Here is a 16,458-nt window from a genome sequence, read left to right as displayed (position 1 = left end):
TAATATGAATACCTAGCCTACTCTAGCATGCATAAGATATTATATCATATCTCATAACACATATTGTAAGGGTATTTTGGGAAATCACCGTTCGGGCGCTGGCTGATCGTACACACTGCTTCTTTCCGCTTTCCTCAAATTCCTTCACTTTTTAGAAAAAAATTTCCTTTTATGAGAAACTTTCTCAAATCCTCAGTTTGAGTTCAAATACACCCGAAGGTGCATCCGAATCCCTCAAATCAAGGCTCTGATACCAATTTGTAACAACGTGAATTTCCAAAACATTTTTTTTCCATTTTTAAAACATAATTTCATTCATGAGAAATATCAAAACCCAACGTAACACATGTCATCCAAATAAAACAATCCCAAGATCTCAAATACATAAAACTCCATCAATGTGTACAGATCATGTTGGCGCCTTCCCGCGATCCTCGCTGGTACCTGAAACACATATCACATAAACGGTAAACATAAATGCTTAGTGAGTTCACCAAAATACCACATACATACATACGCCACTCAAGGCTATAATTCTACAAGACCTTCCGATCCATGTGTCTCAATGGGACTTCCGTCCCACAATCCGGATAGACCTTCCGGTCCTCCTTTGTCGACCTTCCGGTCCCTAACATCTTGACCTTCCAGTCCATATCATAATGACCTTTTGGTCCATACCATACTACTCATAACATAACATAACACATACATACCATATAACAGCATACATCACATACTCCTCATAGAACATAAGACCTTCTGGTCATACATAATTATCACTCTAGGTATAGTATAATGAGAATACTCACCTCGTACGATGTCGAATAACCTATCATGCTCGATAACCCGACCTAGCCTCCTCTTATCAACATAATAACATCTCTAATCAATACTTTCTCTTGTCCTCATTTCCAAAGAATGGGTAGAAGACTATCCTACCCCTTTCTGACCTCTCTTGAACCAGCTTGACCAAAACCCAAAGGTCAGCTGAAGTCAACTCTAGTCAACGGTCAAACTTTGACCAGACTCGTCGAGTTCACTCATGTGACTCGGTGAGTCTATGCGTGTCCTCTTAATCCTCATAAATCCTCACTCGACTCGTTGAGTTAACCTTTCACTTGACGAGTTACCACTGGTCACGAACCGCGGGGAAAACCGACTCGACTCGTCGAGTTCCCTTTATGGCAACACTCAAAAGACCTTTTGAGGTTAGATCTGCTTTTTCTATCCTATAGATCTGACCTTCCAATACACAATAATCACAAAAAGGTCCAACCTTTACACTCATGCAACACTCATAGGGCTTCTTTTGGTGAAATAGCTTCTAAAATGGCAACCTAGGTTCATATCTCCAAAGGAATAGCATAAAGCAGGATGGATAGGACTCTCTGGACCTCTTAAGGTCCAGATCTAAGAAGAATTCCACCTTGGGACCTCATACGCTTCTAATCCAAGCTAAAGAAGGCATAAGAAAACCCTAGATTCAAGTAGATCACCATATACACGAGGATAAGCATAGATTTATACCTCTAGCAGCCTCTTCTATTCATATGGTAGAGGATCTGAGCTCCACAATCTGCCTAGCTTGCCCTCCTTCCTTCTTTCTTGCAAAATCACACTAGAAATGAAGAAAATAGCTTCTTTTCTCACTCACAATGCTCTCAGGTTCTCTGGTGCTCTGAAGGGTGAAGGTGGCCGCAAATGAGGGCCATAAGATCCCTTAAATAGGGCACATGCTCCAGGATTTAGGGTTTCTGTCCATAGCGCGGACTCGTCGAGTCGACTCACTGACTCGTCGAATCCATTCATTAAATCCAGTCAGCAATCGCGATCCTACTTGACAAGTCTAGGCGTCAACTCGTCGAGTCCCTCTTCTTGACACAATATAAATAATTAAAATTTGATACCTGGAATTTTGGATGTTACACTTAGACACCTAATTCAATAATAAACATATGCGAAGACATAATTTCACTATTTACCCTATAATATAATAAAATATATGTACAATACAATAAAAAAACAATATAAATAAAATAAACATATGCAAAGACATAATTGTTTCATTTTTTGTACTTGGTTTTCTTTATCTTTTCCAACTCATTACCAATCTCCTAAAATGGTTTTTCATCACTTTTTTCCGACCACCTAAGAACCTAAAAAACTACGTTTCATGGGCTATCATCACCGGAGAAACCAACGACATCGACAAATCCTTTGCCTTTCATGAGGTTGAAGAAGATGTTTTGATGAATGTGATGAAAGTGTTTGTGACAAGCACGAGTTTGGTAACAAGAGTTGTGATTGGAGGAATGACTATGAGGAAAAAGGTGTCATCGTTAATATTGGTTCGGGTGCTGCCATTGTTGTACCTTCACGTCTCTCTATGTGATCTATGCTGCCAACAAAGCGTAAGTTGGTCGTTAATTGTATCTTTCTTTCTTTTAATTCGATCCATGGTTCTATCTTCCCGCTTTAAGATCAAGTTAAAGGCATACAATGTTTAATTTTTGAGTCAATAAACATGTACTAGGAATATCTTTACAGCCAAAAGGAAGACATGGTTTCGAGTTATTAAAACAAGTTATTTACATACATGAGGCAAGGTCAAAGAAACGAGGGAGGAGAGACAAAAAAAAGTTAGTAAAAATTACTACATTAAGGAATAAGAAAAACCCAAAGGGTATATAATAGTTTAAATCTTATCCAAAAATATAGGATAAAGAAAAACTATATACAAACGAAATTTTTTATTGATGGGGTGGAAATGGATATGTTTATTTCATTTATGTTGCAAATTAGAGAACATAAAAAACTTAGTGTCAAATATGGAAAATATTGAAAACTTAGTGTCAAAATTGAAAAAAAATTAAAACATGGTGACTTTTGCATCACTTTTTTTTTATTCTAACATGTCATCATGTCACTTAAGTAGTGGCGACCGGATGACCTGAAGCAAACCGGTCAATTGGTCAGAATTGGAATAAATTGAAAATATAGTAACTTAATTGTAACAAAAAAAAACACGGTGTCAAAATTGAAAAAAGTGAAAAGTTAGTAAGTTTTGTGCCATTTACCTTATATTTATTTACTAAGGATAAAAATACGTTGGTAGGTTGCAATATTGAGATAAAGCTTTAAGGTACAAGAAAAACACGAGATCAAAGATTTGAGGTCCAAGAAACACATGAGATTAAAGATAAATTTAGGTAGTGTTTGTCTTTTGAAAATGTAAAATTTTTGCAGTTTACGGACTGCATTTGAACACATCTACAAAAGAAGAGGTAGACCAAATATTTATAGTCTGCAAAAAAAATTATTGTTTATTAATGTATGCAAGCTATTAAAATAAAATGAAATATGAATAAATTGATTTATTTTTAAATTAAAAGAGCTATTCAACACTAAATTTTTTTTAAAAAAAATCAAATTTTACAACATTAATATAAAATTTATACAACCACATTAACAACTTTTAAAAAAATTATTTATTATATATTTTGCATTAAACAGTTCAAATTTTTTATCCCGTAACTGATCCACATATCAACGATCCATTGTATTACAATGTCCTTCAAACAATTAAATGTTTCAAAAAATTTAATTGGACTCGTATATTTATGTCAAATAGTTAAATAAAGATAAAAATATTGGATAAATATAAATGAATCAATGTATAGTGTCATGGACACTAGTTCGACATTACTCCTTGCCCGTGCCGCGTAACAAGGTCCCCCATAAAACCCCGATACCACCCCTCCCATGTTACACACGCCAACTGGTTTTGCCCTGCCATGGGCTCATCAGGGAAGCAGCACTAGCCCCCGACCAGTTGTATCTCTTGAACACTACGACCCCCTTCATTGTCACGCACTTTAACGACTCGGCCAGACAACAACACCTTGCATAACAATGTCCCTTGGGTGGGACACCCCCTTTTGAACCCAATGGCAAGTTATTCCAGTTGCATGGTTTTTGTCTTCTTGGTTAACACGGTCACGGGATATCAGCCCGTGACACTCTCACACCACAAAATTGACACACGTCCTCGTGCGATGGAAGATGAACTTTTGTCCTTTCGAAATGGACTTTCTTCTGATTCCAAGTAGGATCGCGTACCACTAAACTGGATCCCAACCTTTATACTTCGAAGTTGGAATCCTCAACATGTGGCCACCCCCCATTACTTTCTTCAAGGAGGCAGAGCATTCATCGTAGTATTGCTCTTGACTTTGCAGAAACCCACCAGCAAGTCCGTACTTCTAAGGACCCCACAAATATGTACGATCATATTGGCATGTCCCTTTGTTTTGGCTCTAATACCACTTGTCACGGACACTAGTTCGGCATTACTCCTTGCTCATGCGGCGTACCGGGGTCTCCCATAAAACCTCAATACCAGCTCTCCCATATTACACACGCCACCTGGTTTCGCCATGCCATGGGCTCATCAGTGAAGCGACACTAGCCCCCGACCAGTTGTATCTCTAGAACGCTATGACCCCATTGTAACGCACTTCAGCAACTCGACCATACCATAACGACTAGCATAACGTCCCTTGGGCTAGGACACCCCCTTTTGAACCCAATGGCAAGCTATTCCAGTGGCATGGTCTATGATGTCATGGTCAACATGGTCACGGGAAATTAGCCCGTGACACTCTCCCACTGTAAAATTATCGCACATCCTCGTGCGATGGAAGAGGAACTTTTGTCCTTTCGAAATGACCTTTTCTTCTGATGCCAAGGGTGATCTCGTACCGCTAAACTGGATCCCAACATATATATTTCGAAGTCGGAATCCTCGACATGTAGCCAACCCCATTACTTCCTTTAAGGAGGTAGAGCATTCATCGGTGTATTGCTCTTGACTTCGCAACAACCCACCAACAAGTCCATACTTCTACAGACCCCACAAATATGCTCGATCATACTGGCACGTCCATTCATTTTGGCTTTGATACCACTTGTCACGGACACTAGTTCGACATTACTCCTTGCCCATGCGGCGCACCGAGGTCCCCCATAAAACCCCGATACTAGGCCTCCCATGTTACACACGCCAACTAGTTTCGCCCTGCCATGGGCTCATCAGGGAAGCGTCACTAGCCCCCGACCAGTTGTATCTCTAGAACGCTACGGCCCCTTCGTTGTCACACACTTCAACGACTGAACCAGACAACAACGACTAGCATAACAATGTCCCTTGGGCTAGGACGCTCCTTTTTGAATCCAATGGCAATCTATTCCAGTGGCATGGTCTTTGTCTTCTTGGTCAACACAGTCACGGGATATCAGCCTGTGACACTAGGCTTTAAAAAAATTACATTGTTATTTAACGGACTTAAAAAAATTAAAAAAGTCTATATTATTATAATTGAATAATATTTTGAATATATAAATTATTATATGAAAAGTGATGAAAACTTCACCAATTAATATATATATATATATATATATATATATATATATATATATATATATATATATATATATATATATATATATAAAAGTTCAGGTTCATTTGAGACTATTCTAATTTTGTGAGACCGTGAGACCAAATCTAAAAATAGTTTTAAAATGCAAAATAATTGGAAAAATCCAAAAATTCTTTTTTTTAAATATTTTTTTCAGAACTTGAATTAACTAAAAAAATAAAAAAAAATCTCGTTTTTTTTTAAAATACGTGAAATATGCTAATAGAATATTACACTGACATATTCTAAAAAATAAATTTAAAATGCAAAATAAATGGAAAAATCTAAAAAAAAAATTTAAATATGATTTTCGGAACTTGAATTAACTAAAAAAATAAAAAAAATTCCATTTTTTTAAAAAAATACGTGAAATATTCTAATAGAATATTACACTGTATATATATTCTAAAAAATAATTTTAAAATGCAAAATAGATGGAAAAATCAAAAAATTCTTTTTTTAAATATTATTTTCGGAGCTTGAGTTAACAAAAAAAATTTAAAAAAAAATAAAAAAAATAAAAAATGCGTCTCACGTTCTCATAAAATTAGGCCGTCTCAAATGAACTTAACCCTATATATATATATATATATATATATATATATATATATATATATATATATATATATATATATATATATATATATATATATATATATATATATATATATATATAGGTAAAGGTTCAGTTGAGATCATTCTAATTTTGTGAGACCGTGAGACTAGATCTAAAAATAATTTTAAAATGCAAATAAATTGGAAAATCCAAAAATTCTGTTTTTAAATATTATTTTCGGAACTTGAATTAACTAAAAAAAATAAAAATAAATAAAATAAATAAAAAAATCCCTTTTTTTTTTTGAAAAATACGTGAAATATTCTAATAGAATATTACACTGACATATTCTAAAAAATAATTTTAAAATGTAAAATAAATGGAAAAATCAAAAAATTCTTTTTTTAAATATTATTTTCAGAATTTGAATTAACTAAAAAAAATCCATTTTTTTTGAAAAATAAGTGAAATATTCTAATAGAATATTACATTGTACATATTCTAAAAAATAATTTTAAAATGCAAAGTAAATGGAAAAATAAAAAAATTCTTTTTTTAAATATTATTTTCGGAAGTTGAATTAACTAAAAAAAATAAAAAATAGATAAAAAAATAAAAAAATGTGTCTCACGGTCTCACAAAATTAGGCCGTCTCATATGAACCTAACCCTATATATATATATATATATATATATATATATATATATATATATATATATATATATATATATATATATATATATATATATATATATATATATATATATACTCCCTCCGTCCCAAATTGATAGTCCAATTTTGACTTTTGAAGTCTTTTTTCTTCAACTTTAAACTTAAATATAGATATTTGTTTTATATATTACTTGATAAAAATTATTACAATAAAAAAACATTTAAAATACAATTAATTCATATATTTTGAATCAAGTATTATCTATCAAAAACAAAAATATTTAAGGTTAAAGTTGAAGAAAAAAAACTTCAAAAGTCAAAAGCGGACTATCGATTTGGGATGGAGATAGTATTAAAGATGTTCAATGTTATGAATAGTAGAGTTGTATTTTTTTTTTGTCAATTTTGTCCCTTATTATTTTGTTATTTTGACACTTTTGGTCATTACAATCAAAATTTTGACATTTTTTTTGGACCTTTTAATATTAAAGTTAGACCAAAAAACTTTAAGAAATTGACAACTTTGGTCCCTTTTCTAAAAACTTGCTAATTCCAAACTCTTTAATTATTTAGCCATTTTGACACTTTTGGTCCTTACAGTCAAAAGTTTTACATCATGTTTTTTGTCAACTTTTCCCCTTATTCTTTAGGCATTTTGACACTTTTGGTCATTGCAATAAATTTTTTTACATTTTTTAGAACCTTTTAATATTCAATGTTTGGCCACAAAAGTTTAAAGAATTGAAAATTTTGATCATTTTTTTAAAAAATTTGGTCCCTTTTCATGCTTGCACTTTCTGTATCTGTCATATTCTTCTTTTTGTATATTTTTTGTATATTGGTTCTCATATTTAACTTTTTTGTTTTTTTCCTGCTCTCTATCTATCCGTCTCCGACTGTTTATCCGTATGAAAATAATCCAAAGTTAATTAAAAGAATCAACAACGACGCCTATTAATCTATAAACAAAAATGACACTCAAATCAGACAGCCTATGTGGAGCATGGGCAACATATCTAGTTTAGTATTTAGAAAATAAATAAAGTTATTTATTATTTTTAATATTTTATTAAATCGAAAAGAGGAAGAAAGATAAGGGACTTGTATATGTGTTCGTGAAGAAAGAAAGATAAGTGGCTTGTACATGTGTTTGTAAGATAAAAAAAGAGAATGGAAAAAAACATGTTTATATGTGTTTGTGAAAGTTATATATATTTTTATTTTTCGTTTATTCTCTAGAAGATATATGAAAAAAATATATGTTTTTGACCATAAACTTTGGTCTATGGTATTTTTGGAGAAGAAGAAACGCATGCAAATATTCTGACTTTTATAAAAAACAAACGAGAAAATGATTTAGGAGGGTAACTACCTCTTATCCGTGTTCACATATTAGCAACTTCTTCTTTTTTGTACATAATAAAGCAACTAACTTGTTTTAACTATTTAAATTACACCAATATTACCGGCTAATACCTGTTTTAACCGGTAACTCAAAGGGAAAATGACTTACGAGGATAACTATCTCTTATCCGTGTTCACATATTGGTAACTTCTTATTTTTTGTACATAAGAAAGCAACTAACTTGTTTTAACTGTGTAACATTCCAAAAATCATGACCAAAAATTTCGTTTTTAATTTAATACTAAAATCATAATTGTCAAACCATTGATTTAATACTCTAGCATCGGGCCCCGCCCGACACCAGGCCCCACCTGGCATCGAGCCCCACTCGATATACATATATGTCTCTCTTAGGCCTCGCCTGTCTTCGGGCCTCGCCCGCTAAACACATACAATCATATAACATGCTAACACATAAAGAAACATACTCTACTCTGTCCTAAGAAACATACTCTGATAATAATGAGATACGGAACATCGTCCGTACTCAGCTAGTGATGAGATACAGGACCTCGCCCACACTCATCTCTTCACCAAGCACATACCAGTATCACACAAACAACAAGTATAATCTAACATCCAAACATTCCTCGGGCACCCGCCCAACATCAGACATTGGTCTGGAATAACATACTAGCATACAATGGCTAGGGCTAACCCCCGGGTCTTCCTACTCATAGACTACATGGGCTGACATTGTGGCCTTAGACCCATTCACACAGTGAGGAGACTCACCTTACACTGTTGAAGCCCTGGCTGGAACTAGCTGAGTACAGACGACGTTCTGTATCTCATTATTAGCAGAGTATGTTTCTTAGGACAGGGATACAGTAGAGTATGTTTCTTTATGTGTTAGCATGTTATATGATTGTATGTGTGTAGCAGGCGGGGCCTAAGAGAGACAGATCTGTATACCGAGCGGGGCTCGATGCCAAGCGGGGCCTGATGCCGGGCGAGGCCCGATGCCGGAGTATTAAATTAATGGTTTGACAATTATGGTTTTAGTATTAAATTAAAAACGAAATTTTTGGTCATGATTTTTGGGATGTTACACAGTTAAAACAAGTTAGTTGCTTTTTTATGTACAAAAAATAAGAAGTTGCTAATATGTGAACACAGATAAGAGGTAGTTACTCTCCTAATTCATTTTTTCTTTTAGTTACCGGTTAAAACATGTATTAACTGGTAATATTGGTGTAATCTAAACAGTTAAAACAAGTTAGTTGTTTTATTATGTACAAAAAAGAAGAAGTTGCCAATATGTGAACACGGAAAAAAGATAGTTACCCTCTTAAGTCATTTTCCCAAAAACAAACAGTCAAAGACAACGTACAAATAAAAATGTCTTCTTGTTCGCAGATATAAATACTTAAAATGAGTTTATAAAAAAATAAAAAATGAATAGAACAAAAATAAAAACGAAAATAAAAAATAAAATAAAATAAAATAGAAACACCACCAAACACTCTATGCGTGCATCAAAAACACATGAAATATTAGATGGCTAAATAAATAAATTTAAATCCATGATTTTAAAATTTAAAAGATAATCTGTGTTATTCTGTATCTTGGAGGAATATCTTGGAGGAATAATTATCGGGGAAATAAATATGTAAATATGTTGGTATATAAGATAATGTTGAGTTGGTGACTATTAAAATTAAGTTGGTCGTACCTTTGGTCAATATAACTGAGTTATCATTTAAAAATTTTAACTATTAACAAAATTTGACATATATAAAATTGTTAAAGAGAATAATAACACTTCTAACATTTTTTTGTCATGTGAACTTTTTGAGTTATTTTTTATTTTTTTCTCATTTAACTTTAACATTTAACATTTAGGGATTGATAACACTCCTCGTACTCGAATCAAATTTATATCAACATCAAGTTTATCAAGTGATATTCACCCTGTTATGTGATCTATACATCTAAAAATAATCATACATTTAAGTGTGGTCTTCTACACAAAAATTTACCAGTAATCTTCATCATCATAATCATTCCTGGATCTAAAGAACCTTCCAACGACATCTGCTGCAGCACGAAGAAGCATAAAAAACACCAAGGTATCAAACCCACCGGCACACTAGGCCCAGGTGCAAAGAATGAAAACGACGACCACCCCCAACCACCATACCCACAATTGTATCCACTGATCAGCGGTGGTGCAACCGGTGGGTTGATCTAAATATTGGTTCTGCCACCACATAAATAAACATCAAATCACTTTGTTATAGAGAATATGTAACCTATAAATTACCTTATATATAACCCAGAAATTACCTTGAGTTATTGATTCTTGGTGAAGACGAACGAGGTGCCGATTGATTTGGGGCAGAACCGAACGCCTGACAACCGACCGGCCGCCGGATTTTGCTGTGAAAGCTGGATCGATTGATCCAAATGTTAAGACCCCACCTGCCATTGTTACCAAAGCAAGCTTTGCGGTTGATTGTTGTCATTAACTTTGAAGGTTCATGATTTCCCACATACAAAAACTATCAAATTAAACAAGGTTAAAGTGTAATCCAAGTGTTGAGAATTGAAATTTGGGATTACCTAGATGAAGATGACTCTGTGTGGTTTTGTGATGGAGATTTGGGGGATTTTTTACCAATTGAATTGCTCCCTCAGTCTCTCCCTCTTCTCGCCAAATCTGTAACGAGGCATGAGTGGCGACCCTCCTAGCAAGAGCTTGGGGACGGTGTTCCTGGATCGCTGGTGAGCTGGCGAGTAAGTTTGACACCCCCACTCCGTTTAGTCTAATCATTTTAATATTTTTGGTTCATAGACATTATCCTCTTTTGCATCTCCATAGTGCTTAAGTTCTAAAATTTAGTATCAACCAGATTCGGTCTCTTAAATCCGGTTCCGGCTCCTAACACCGGTTTAGGTTTTTAAACCTGGTTTACCATAACCCGAAGGCCGCAAACCCATGAAAACCGATTCCGATTAACAAACTCGAGCTGGACCGGTTCTATGTATTATGATTCTACCGATTCCGATTTGGATCTAGTTTTCGGTTTAAAATCTCATCCAGTGGCTGAGCTAGATGGCGCGTTGGGGTACAATTGTATCCCCGAAAAAAACTTTATATATTAACCTTTCATATATTAGTTTTCTATATCTAAGTAAACTTAACTACCTCGCACCCTTAGCTCGAAACATTAAAGCTTAATGCCCGTTTTTCTTTTCTTCTCATGAATCGAAGTGATTGCTACCGAGAGTTTAGAGACAATAGCAAGATCGGTATTCCGCCATCCATTCGAAGAAATTTGTTTAAAAATATAGTTTCAAGATGCTTCATGTTTTTACCCAAATTTAAATTGTTCAAATGATATTTTAAATTTCGATTATTTTTGTACCCGTATTAAAATTCCAGATCTCATCCCTTACAATAATAATTTATCATATTTTTAGTGTATATATATAATAACGAATACTTTTCCTTTCTAACGTATGCATACTCGTGTCTCTACAGAGGAATATCTCGTGCCTACGTGGCATTCTTCTTGGGTCTGTGACAATTGAAAAAGTCTTTTGTTGGGCTAGAATTCAAGCTCACCTATTTTGAACATTTTATTTTAATAGGTCAATTAGTTATCATGTCCGTCAACATATTCCTGAAAAAAAAAAAAAAAAAAAAAAGAACTGACCATTGCGTTATCAAGTTATTATTATGGAGCTATGAATGGAATTCAATAAAAGACAGTTATGGTAACCATTCAAGCCGGCGTAAACCTCTAAATACCAAATTTAGCAAAAACTCAACTATTTAATATCTACGAGTATTAGTTTGATTACTACTCAGCATCAACAATGGAAGTCTATTTCGTCACTTTCATTCTCCTTGCCACCACTGTCATCTTTCTTTTCACTTTTACCACCCGTAAGGCATCCAAGAGAAACCACCTTCCTGAGCCATGGAGACTTCCGATCATCGGACACATGCATCATTTGATTGGTATGTATTGTTTGATCACATCGCATGTGTACACTTGTTCTTCGATCCACCCATGCATAAATACCATATCATGTATTCTGTTTGCTTATCACTAATCAATTACGCATCTAACTGACAAATGTATAGGCACCTTACCCCATCGTGGGATTACAAACTTAGCCAAGAAGCATGGTACTTTTTTGCATCTACAATTTGGCGAGGTGTCTACAATTGTGGTGTCCTCCCCAAAATTAGCCAAGGAGGTTTTGTCAACCTATGACTTGACGTTCGCAGATAGACCCCATAATATAACTGCTGAAGTTGTCGTATATCACAGCACAGATATCATCTTTTCCCCATATGATGACTATTGGAGACAACTTCGTAAGCTTTGCACCAAAGAGCTTTTGAGTCCCAAGAAAGTGAAGTCGTTTCAGTCTCTTCGAGAGGAGGAGTCTTGGAATCTTGTTCAAGACATTCGATCATCAATGTCAGGAAGACCTATCAATCTCTCCCACATCGTTTTCAGTAGGGTGGCATTAATTGTAAGCAGTGCAGCATTTGGTAAAGGAGTCAACGACCCAACAGAGTTTACAGATTTAATCAAGAAGATATCAATGGAAATGGGAGGTTTTGATGTCGCTGATATCTTTCCTTCAAGAAAAATTATTCGAAACCTTTCTGGCAAAAAGGCTAGGTTAGCGAAGTTACACAATGCCGTTGAGAATGTAGTTAACAAAATATTTGCCGAAACCCAAAGCAATCAGTCGAACACATCAGAGGAAAGTTTGCTTGATGTTTTACTAAGGCTCAAAGATGGCATTGAGTTTCCTTTAACATTGGATAATATAAAAGCTATAATTTTGGTAAACTTGTCATTGGCATTATTTATTTTCCCATTGTGAAACAACTATAATGACTTGTGGTTTAATGAAATCATACATACAGGATGTGTTTGGAGCTGGAGCGGATTCATCAGCAGCTACAGTTGAATGGGCACTTTCAGAATTAATAAGAAGTCCTAGAGTAATGGAAAAGCTACAAACCGAACTAAGGCAAGTGCTAAATGGAAAAGAAAGGATCCTTGAGGAAGATATTCAAGATCTGAGCTTCTTAAATCAAGTAATCAAAGAAACATTAAGGCTTCACCCACCAGGCCCATTGTGCATGCCAAGAGAGTCTAGAGAGCCATGTGTTTTAGCCGGGTACCATATACCTAAGAGGACCAAACTAATTATCAATGCTTTTGCAATAAATAGGGATCCAGAATACTGGAATGATCCTGAAAGTTTTATACCAGAGAGGTTTGAAAATAACCCTGCTAATATCGTCGGTGAAGACTATGAGTATCTACCATTTGGGGCTGGGAGAAGAATGTGCCCTGGAATTGGCCTAGGTTTAGCGAATGTGCGGCTCCCTCTAGCTAATATAGTTTATCACTTTAACTGGAAACGTCCCAATGGCGAAAAGAATGAAGCTCTAGACATGTCGGAGTGCTTTGGAGCTGTTGTTCAAAGAAAGTCTGACTTGGTTTTAGTACCGAGCTTTTAGGAAATCATGTTTCATTAACGTTTTTCTATAAAACTTTAACGGTAAAATGTAAAATGCATTGATTATAAAGAATATTATTTATATTTAATGTTTATCACATTTAATTATGCTAATATTTTTTATAATTAATTCTTATATATGTAACGCACACATATTAGAAAATACCATTTATGAAACCTACTAAGTGTTTATGATATGTAAATTGTAAAGTTTGTTGGTGATAAAGCCAATCAAACAGGAACTAACAAACTAAAGGTAGTAAAATGCTTTAATTTTGTTGAATGAGTACAAGAGCTGTTTTTTCGACTAATAAATTATGATGATAAACACTAACTACTTAAATAGGTAAACTAACAACAAAATTAAGAGAAATCTGCAACGTCTATTTTCAACATTCAACAATCTCACGTGGCCTTTTATTGTCTTGATTACCTCATCAACATTGACTAACATTTCTCCTCCTTAATATTGACCTTCTTCTTCAGATCTTCAACACGAATACGTGTGTAACATCCATAAAATTCAAGCCAATTTAAAACTTTTTCTGACATTCAAAAACCATTATTTATTACAAAATGTTTTCAAAATAGTTTTATATCAGAGTATCTCAGAAATCAAATCATAAAAATGGGAGGAGGTGCACGAAAACGCTTTTGCCTTCCCGCGGTCATCTTAAGTAACTGAAACAAAATCCAAAAGTGTAAGTCTGAAGCTTAGTGAGTTCCCCTAAAATACCAACGCCATACAACATACCATATCATAGCAAATAAACAACATGCATATAGAGTCTACAGATCATTGGATTGTCCTCACCGGGCCTTCAGTCTATCTGGTCCATTCTCAGAACCTTCAGCCTGGTCCGCCCACCCGGGCCTTCATCCTGTCTCGACTGATCTCCGGGCCTTCGGCCTAACTGATATGCCCCTAGGGTCTGCAGTCTATCTGGTCCGCCCTGGGTCTGTTGGCCTTCAGCACAAAGGAGGCCCGCCTCAACCCACCCCCACACATACAATCAATATATATATATATATATATATATATATATATATATATATATATATATATATATATATATCGAACGCTAGCTAGCATATACAAATAGTTAAACGTGACAGATCACTAATCATAGCATCATCCTATATAACAGGATACCGACCTAACAGGTCACTAACATAGCATCATCCTATATACCAGAATACCGACCTAACAGGTTACTAAGCATATCATCATGCAATAAACCGAGATACAAATCCGAAAAGGGTTGGCATTGGTGCCCTCGACCCTGTAGTATAGTGAGGACAACTCACCTCACAAAGTTGATCAGAACTGAAATATCAAACTCCCGAAACACAGCTCCAAACACCAACACCTACAACCACCAATGATCCACTTCCATAAATACCCAAATTACCAAAGTACCCACAGAAGTCAAACTGGTCAACCCTTGGTCAATGTCAAAGTCAACAGTCCATGTTGACCCAACTCGTCGAGTACAGCCACTGACTCGTCGAGTTCCTTCCAAATTCAGAAAACCCTGCTAAAACCTGAGTCAACTCGTCGAGTCCATGCAACGTCCAGAAGATCGGGAAGATACTAACCAACTCGTCAAGTTCCTTCAGCCATTACTTATTTAGACATTTTTAAGCTACCCCAAAGCTCGAAATTGTAGATCTAGCCTCCTTGAGCATAGTTACCACGTAAAGTTTCAAACTTTACTTGCATGCAAGGCCTTAAATGCCAAAACCAAGCTAAGGAAGAGGTTTAAGCCAAAGAGAAAGCCCAAAGCTTGGTAAATTCGATAAATGTATGACTATGAGGGCTTAGAGGATTCCAGATCTGAAGTTACAACTTCAAATCATGATCAATACCAAAAATGATCCATAAATATGCTAGAAATGGCCTTAAACCCTTGAATGAGGAGATCTAACACTAGAATGATCAAGGTAACAACTTGTTATCTTCAAATGGAAGCAAATACATAGTAGGTACTGGATCTACAAGCTTCTCCTTGCTCCAAGCTCCTGAGTCTTCAAGATTCTTTCACTAAAACCACCTTCCAAGCTTTTACACACACAAAATGAGGAGTAATATACGATTAGGGTTTTTTGAGGTCGAGAGGGGTGATAAGAGAGGCAGAGGGTGGCTAATGAGCGTTTAAATAGGGTGCAAAACCCTGCAAATTAGGGTTTCGTGTTCCAGCTCCAACTCGTCGAGTTGGGTCCTCCAACTCGTCGAGTAGGTCCTAAAGTTCACGCGGGCTGAATAATCTCTACACGACGAGTTGGGGCCTCCAACTCGTCGAGTAGGCTTCCTTAATTGTATGAAAATCCCTAAAATCTAATTCCTAGAAATCGGGATGTTACAACTCTCCCCTACTTGAACTAGGCTTCGTCCTCGAAGCCTGCTTTAATGGAAAAATCCAGATAATGCTTTTGCATTCCAGCCTCCGACTCCCAAATCTACACGGATCCCCTCCGATGTTGCCACTTGTACCTTTACCAAAGGTATCTCCTTGCGAAGTAGAACCTTTACCTTTTGTTCCAAGACGACCACCAGAATGTCGATGTAGTTCAGGCGCTCATTTCCCTAAAGATCACCCAATGATGCCATGACATCCTCACACGAGACACACTTTCGCAACTGCAAGACATAGGAAGTGCTATGAATCTGACTGAGCTCCTCCGGGAGACCCAGTCGATACGCTGCCTTGCCAACCTTGGCAAAACCCGAAATGGCCCGATATATTGGGGAACCCACATTCCCTTTTTCTTGAAGCGGATCACACCCAGAAAACCTGGAGTCCTTTTCATAACATAGTCATGGATCATACGCAGCTGCCGACAATTCT

The 16,458-nt window shown here is 35.5% G+C and overlaps 1 protein-coding gene and 1 long non-coding RNA gene across 2 annotated transcripts; one reads left to right on the top strand and one right to left on the bottom strand.

The window, feature by feature from the left end:
• Positions 1-9,974: 9,974 nt before the first annotated feature.
• LOC111882365 (uncharacterized) lies at positions 9,975-10,865 on the bottom strand. The gene is made up of 3 exons (XR_002847147.3): positions 10,676-10,865; positions 10,400-10,614; positions 9,975-10,313 (listed from the first exon to the last, which is right to left on the bottom strand). It is a non-coding gene; the product is annotated as an uncharacterized LOC111882365 (long non-coding RNA).
• Positions 10,866-11,038: 173 nt separating this feature from the next.
• On the top strand, positions 11,039-13,768 carry LOC111882367 (germacrene A hydroxylase-like). Its single transcript, XM_023878725.3, has 3 exons — positions 11,039-12,080; positions 12,207-12,925; positions 13,008-13,768. The coding sequence occupies exons 1-3, from the start codon at positions 11,936-11,938 to the stop codon at positions 13,608-13,610; spliced, it is 1,467 nt and encodes a 488-aa protein (XP_023734493.1). The 5' UTR covers positions 11,039-11,935; the 3' UTR covers positions 13,611-13,768.
• Positions 13,769-16,458: the final 2,690 nt, after the last annotated feature.

This window comes from Lactuca sativa, chromosome 8 (genome assembly GCF_002870075.4).
Source record: "Lactuca sativa cultivar Salinas chromosome 8, Lsat_Salinas_v11, whole genome shotgun sequence".
NCBI lineage: Eukaryota > Viridiplantae > Streptophyta > Magnoliopsida > Asterales > Asteraceae > Lactuca > Lactuca sativa.
Note: the sequence above shows the minus strand (reverse complement) of the source record. Positions and strands in the feature narration are given on the sequence as shown.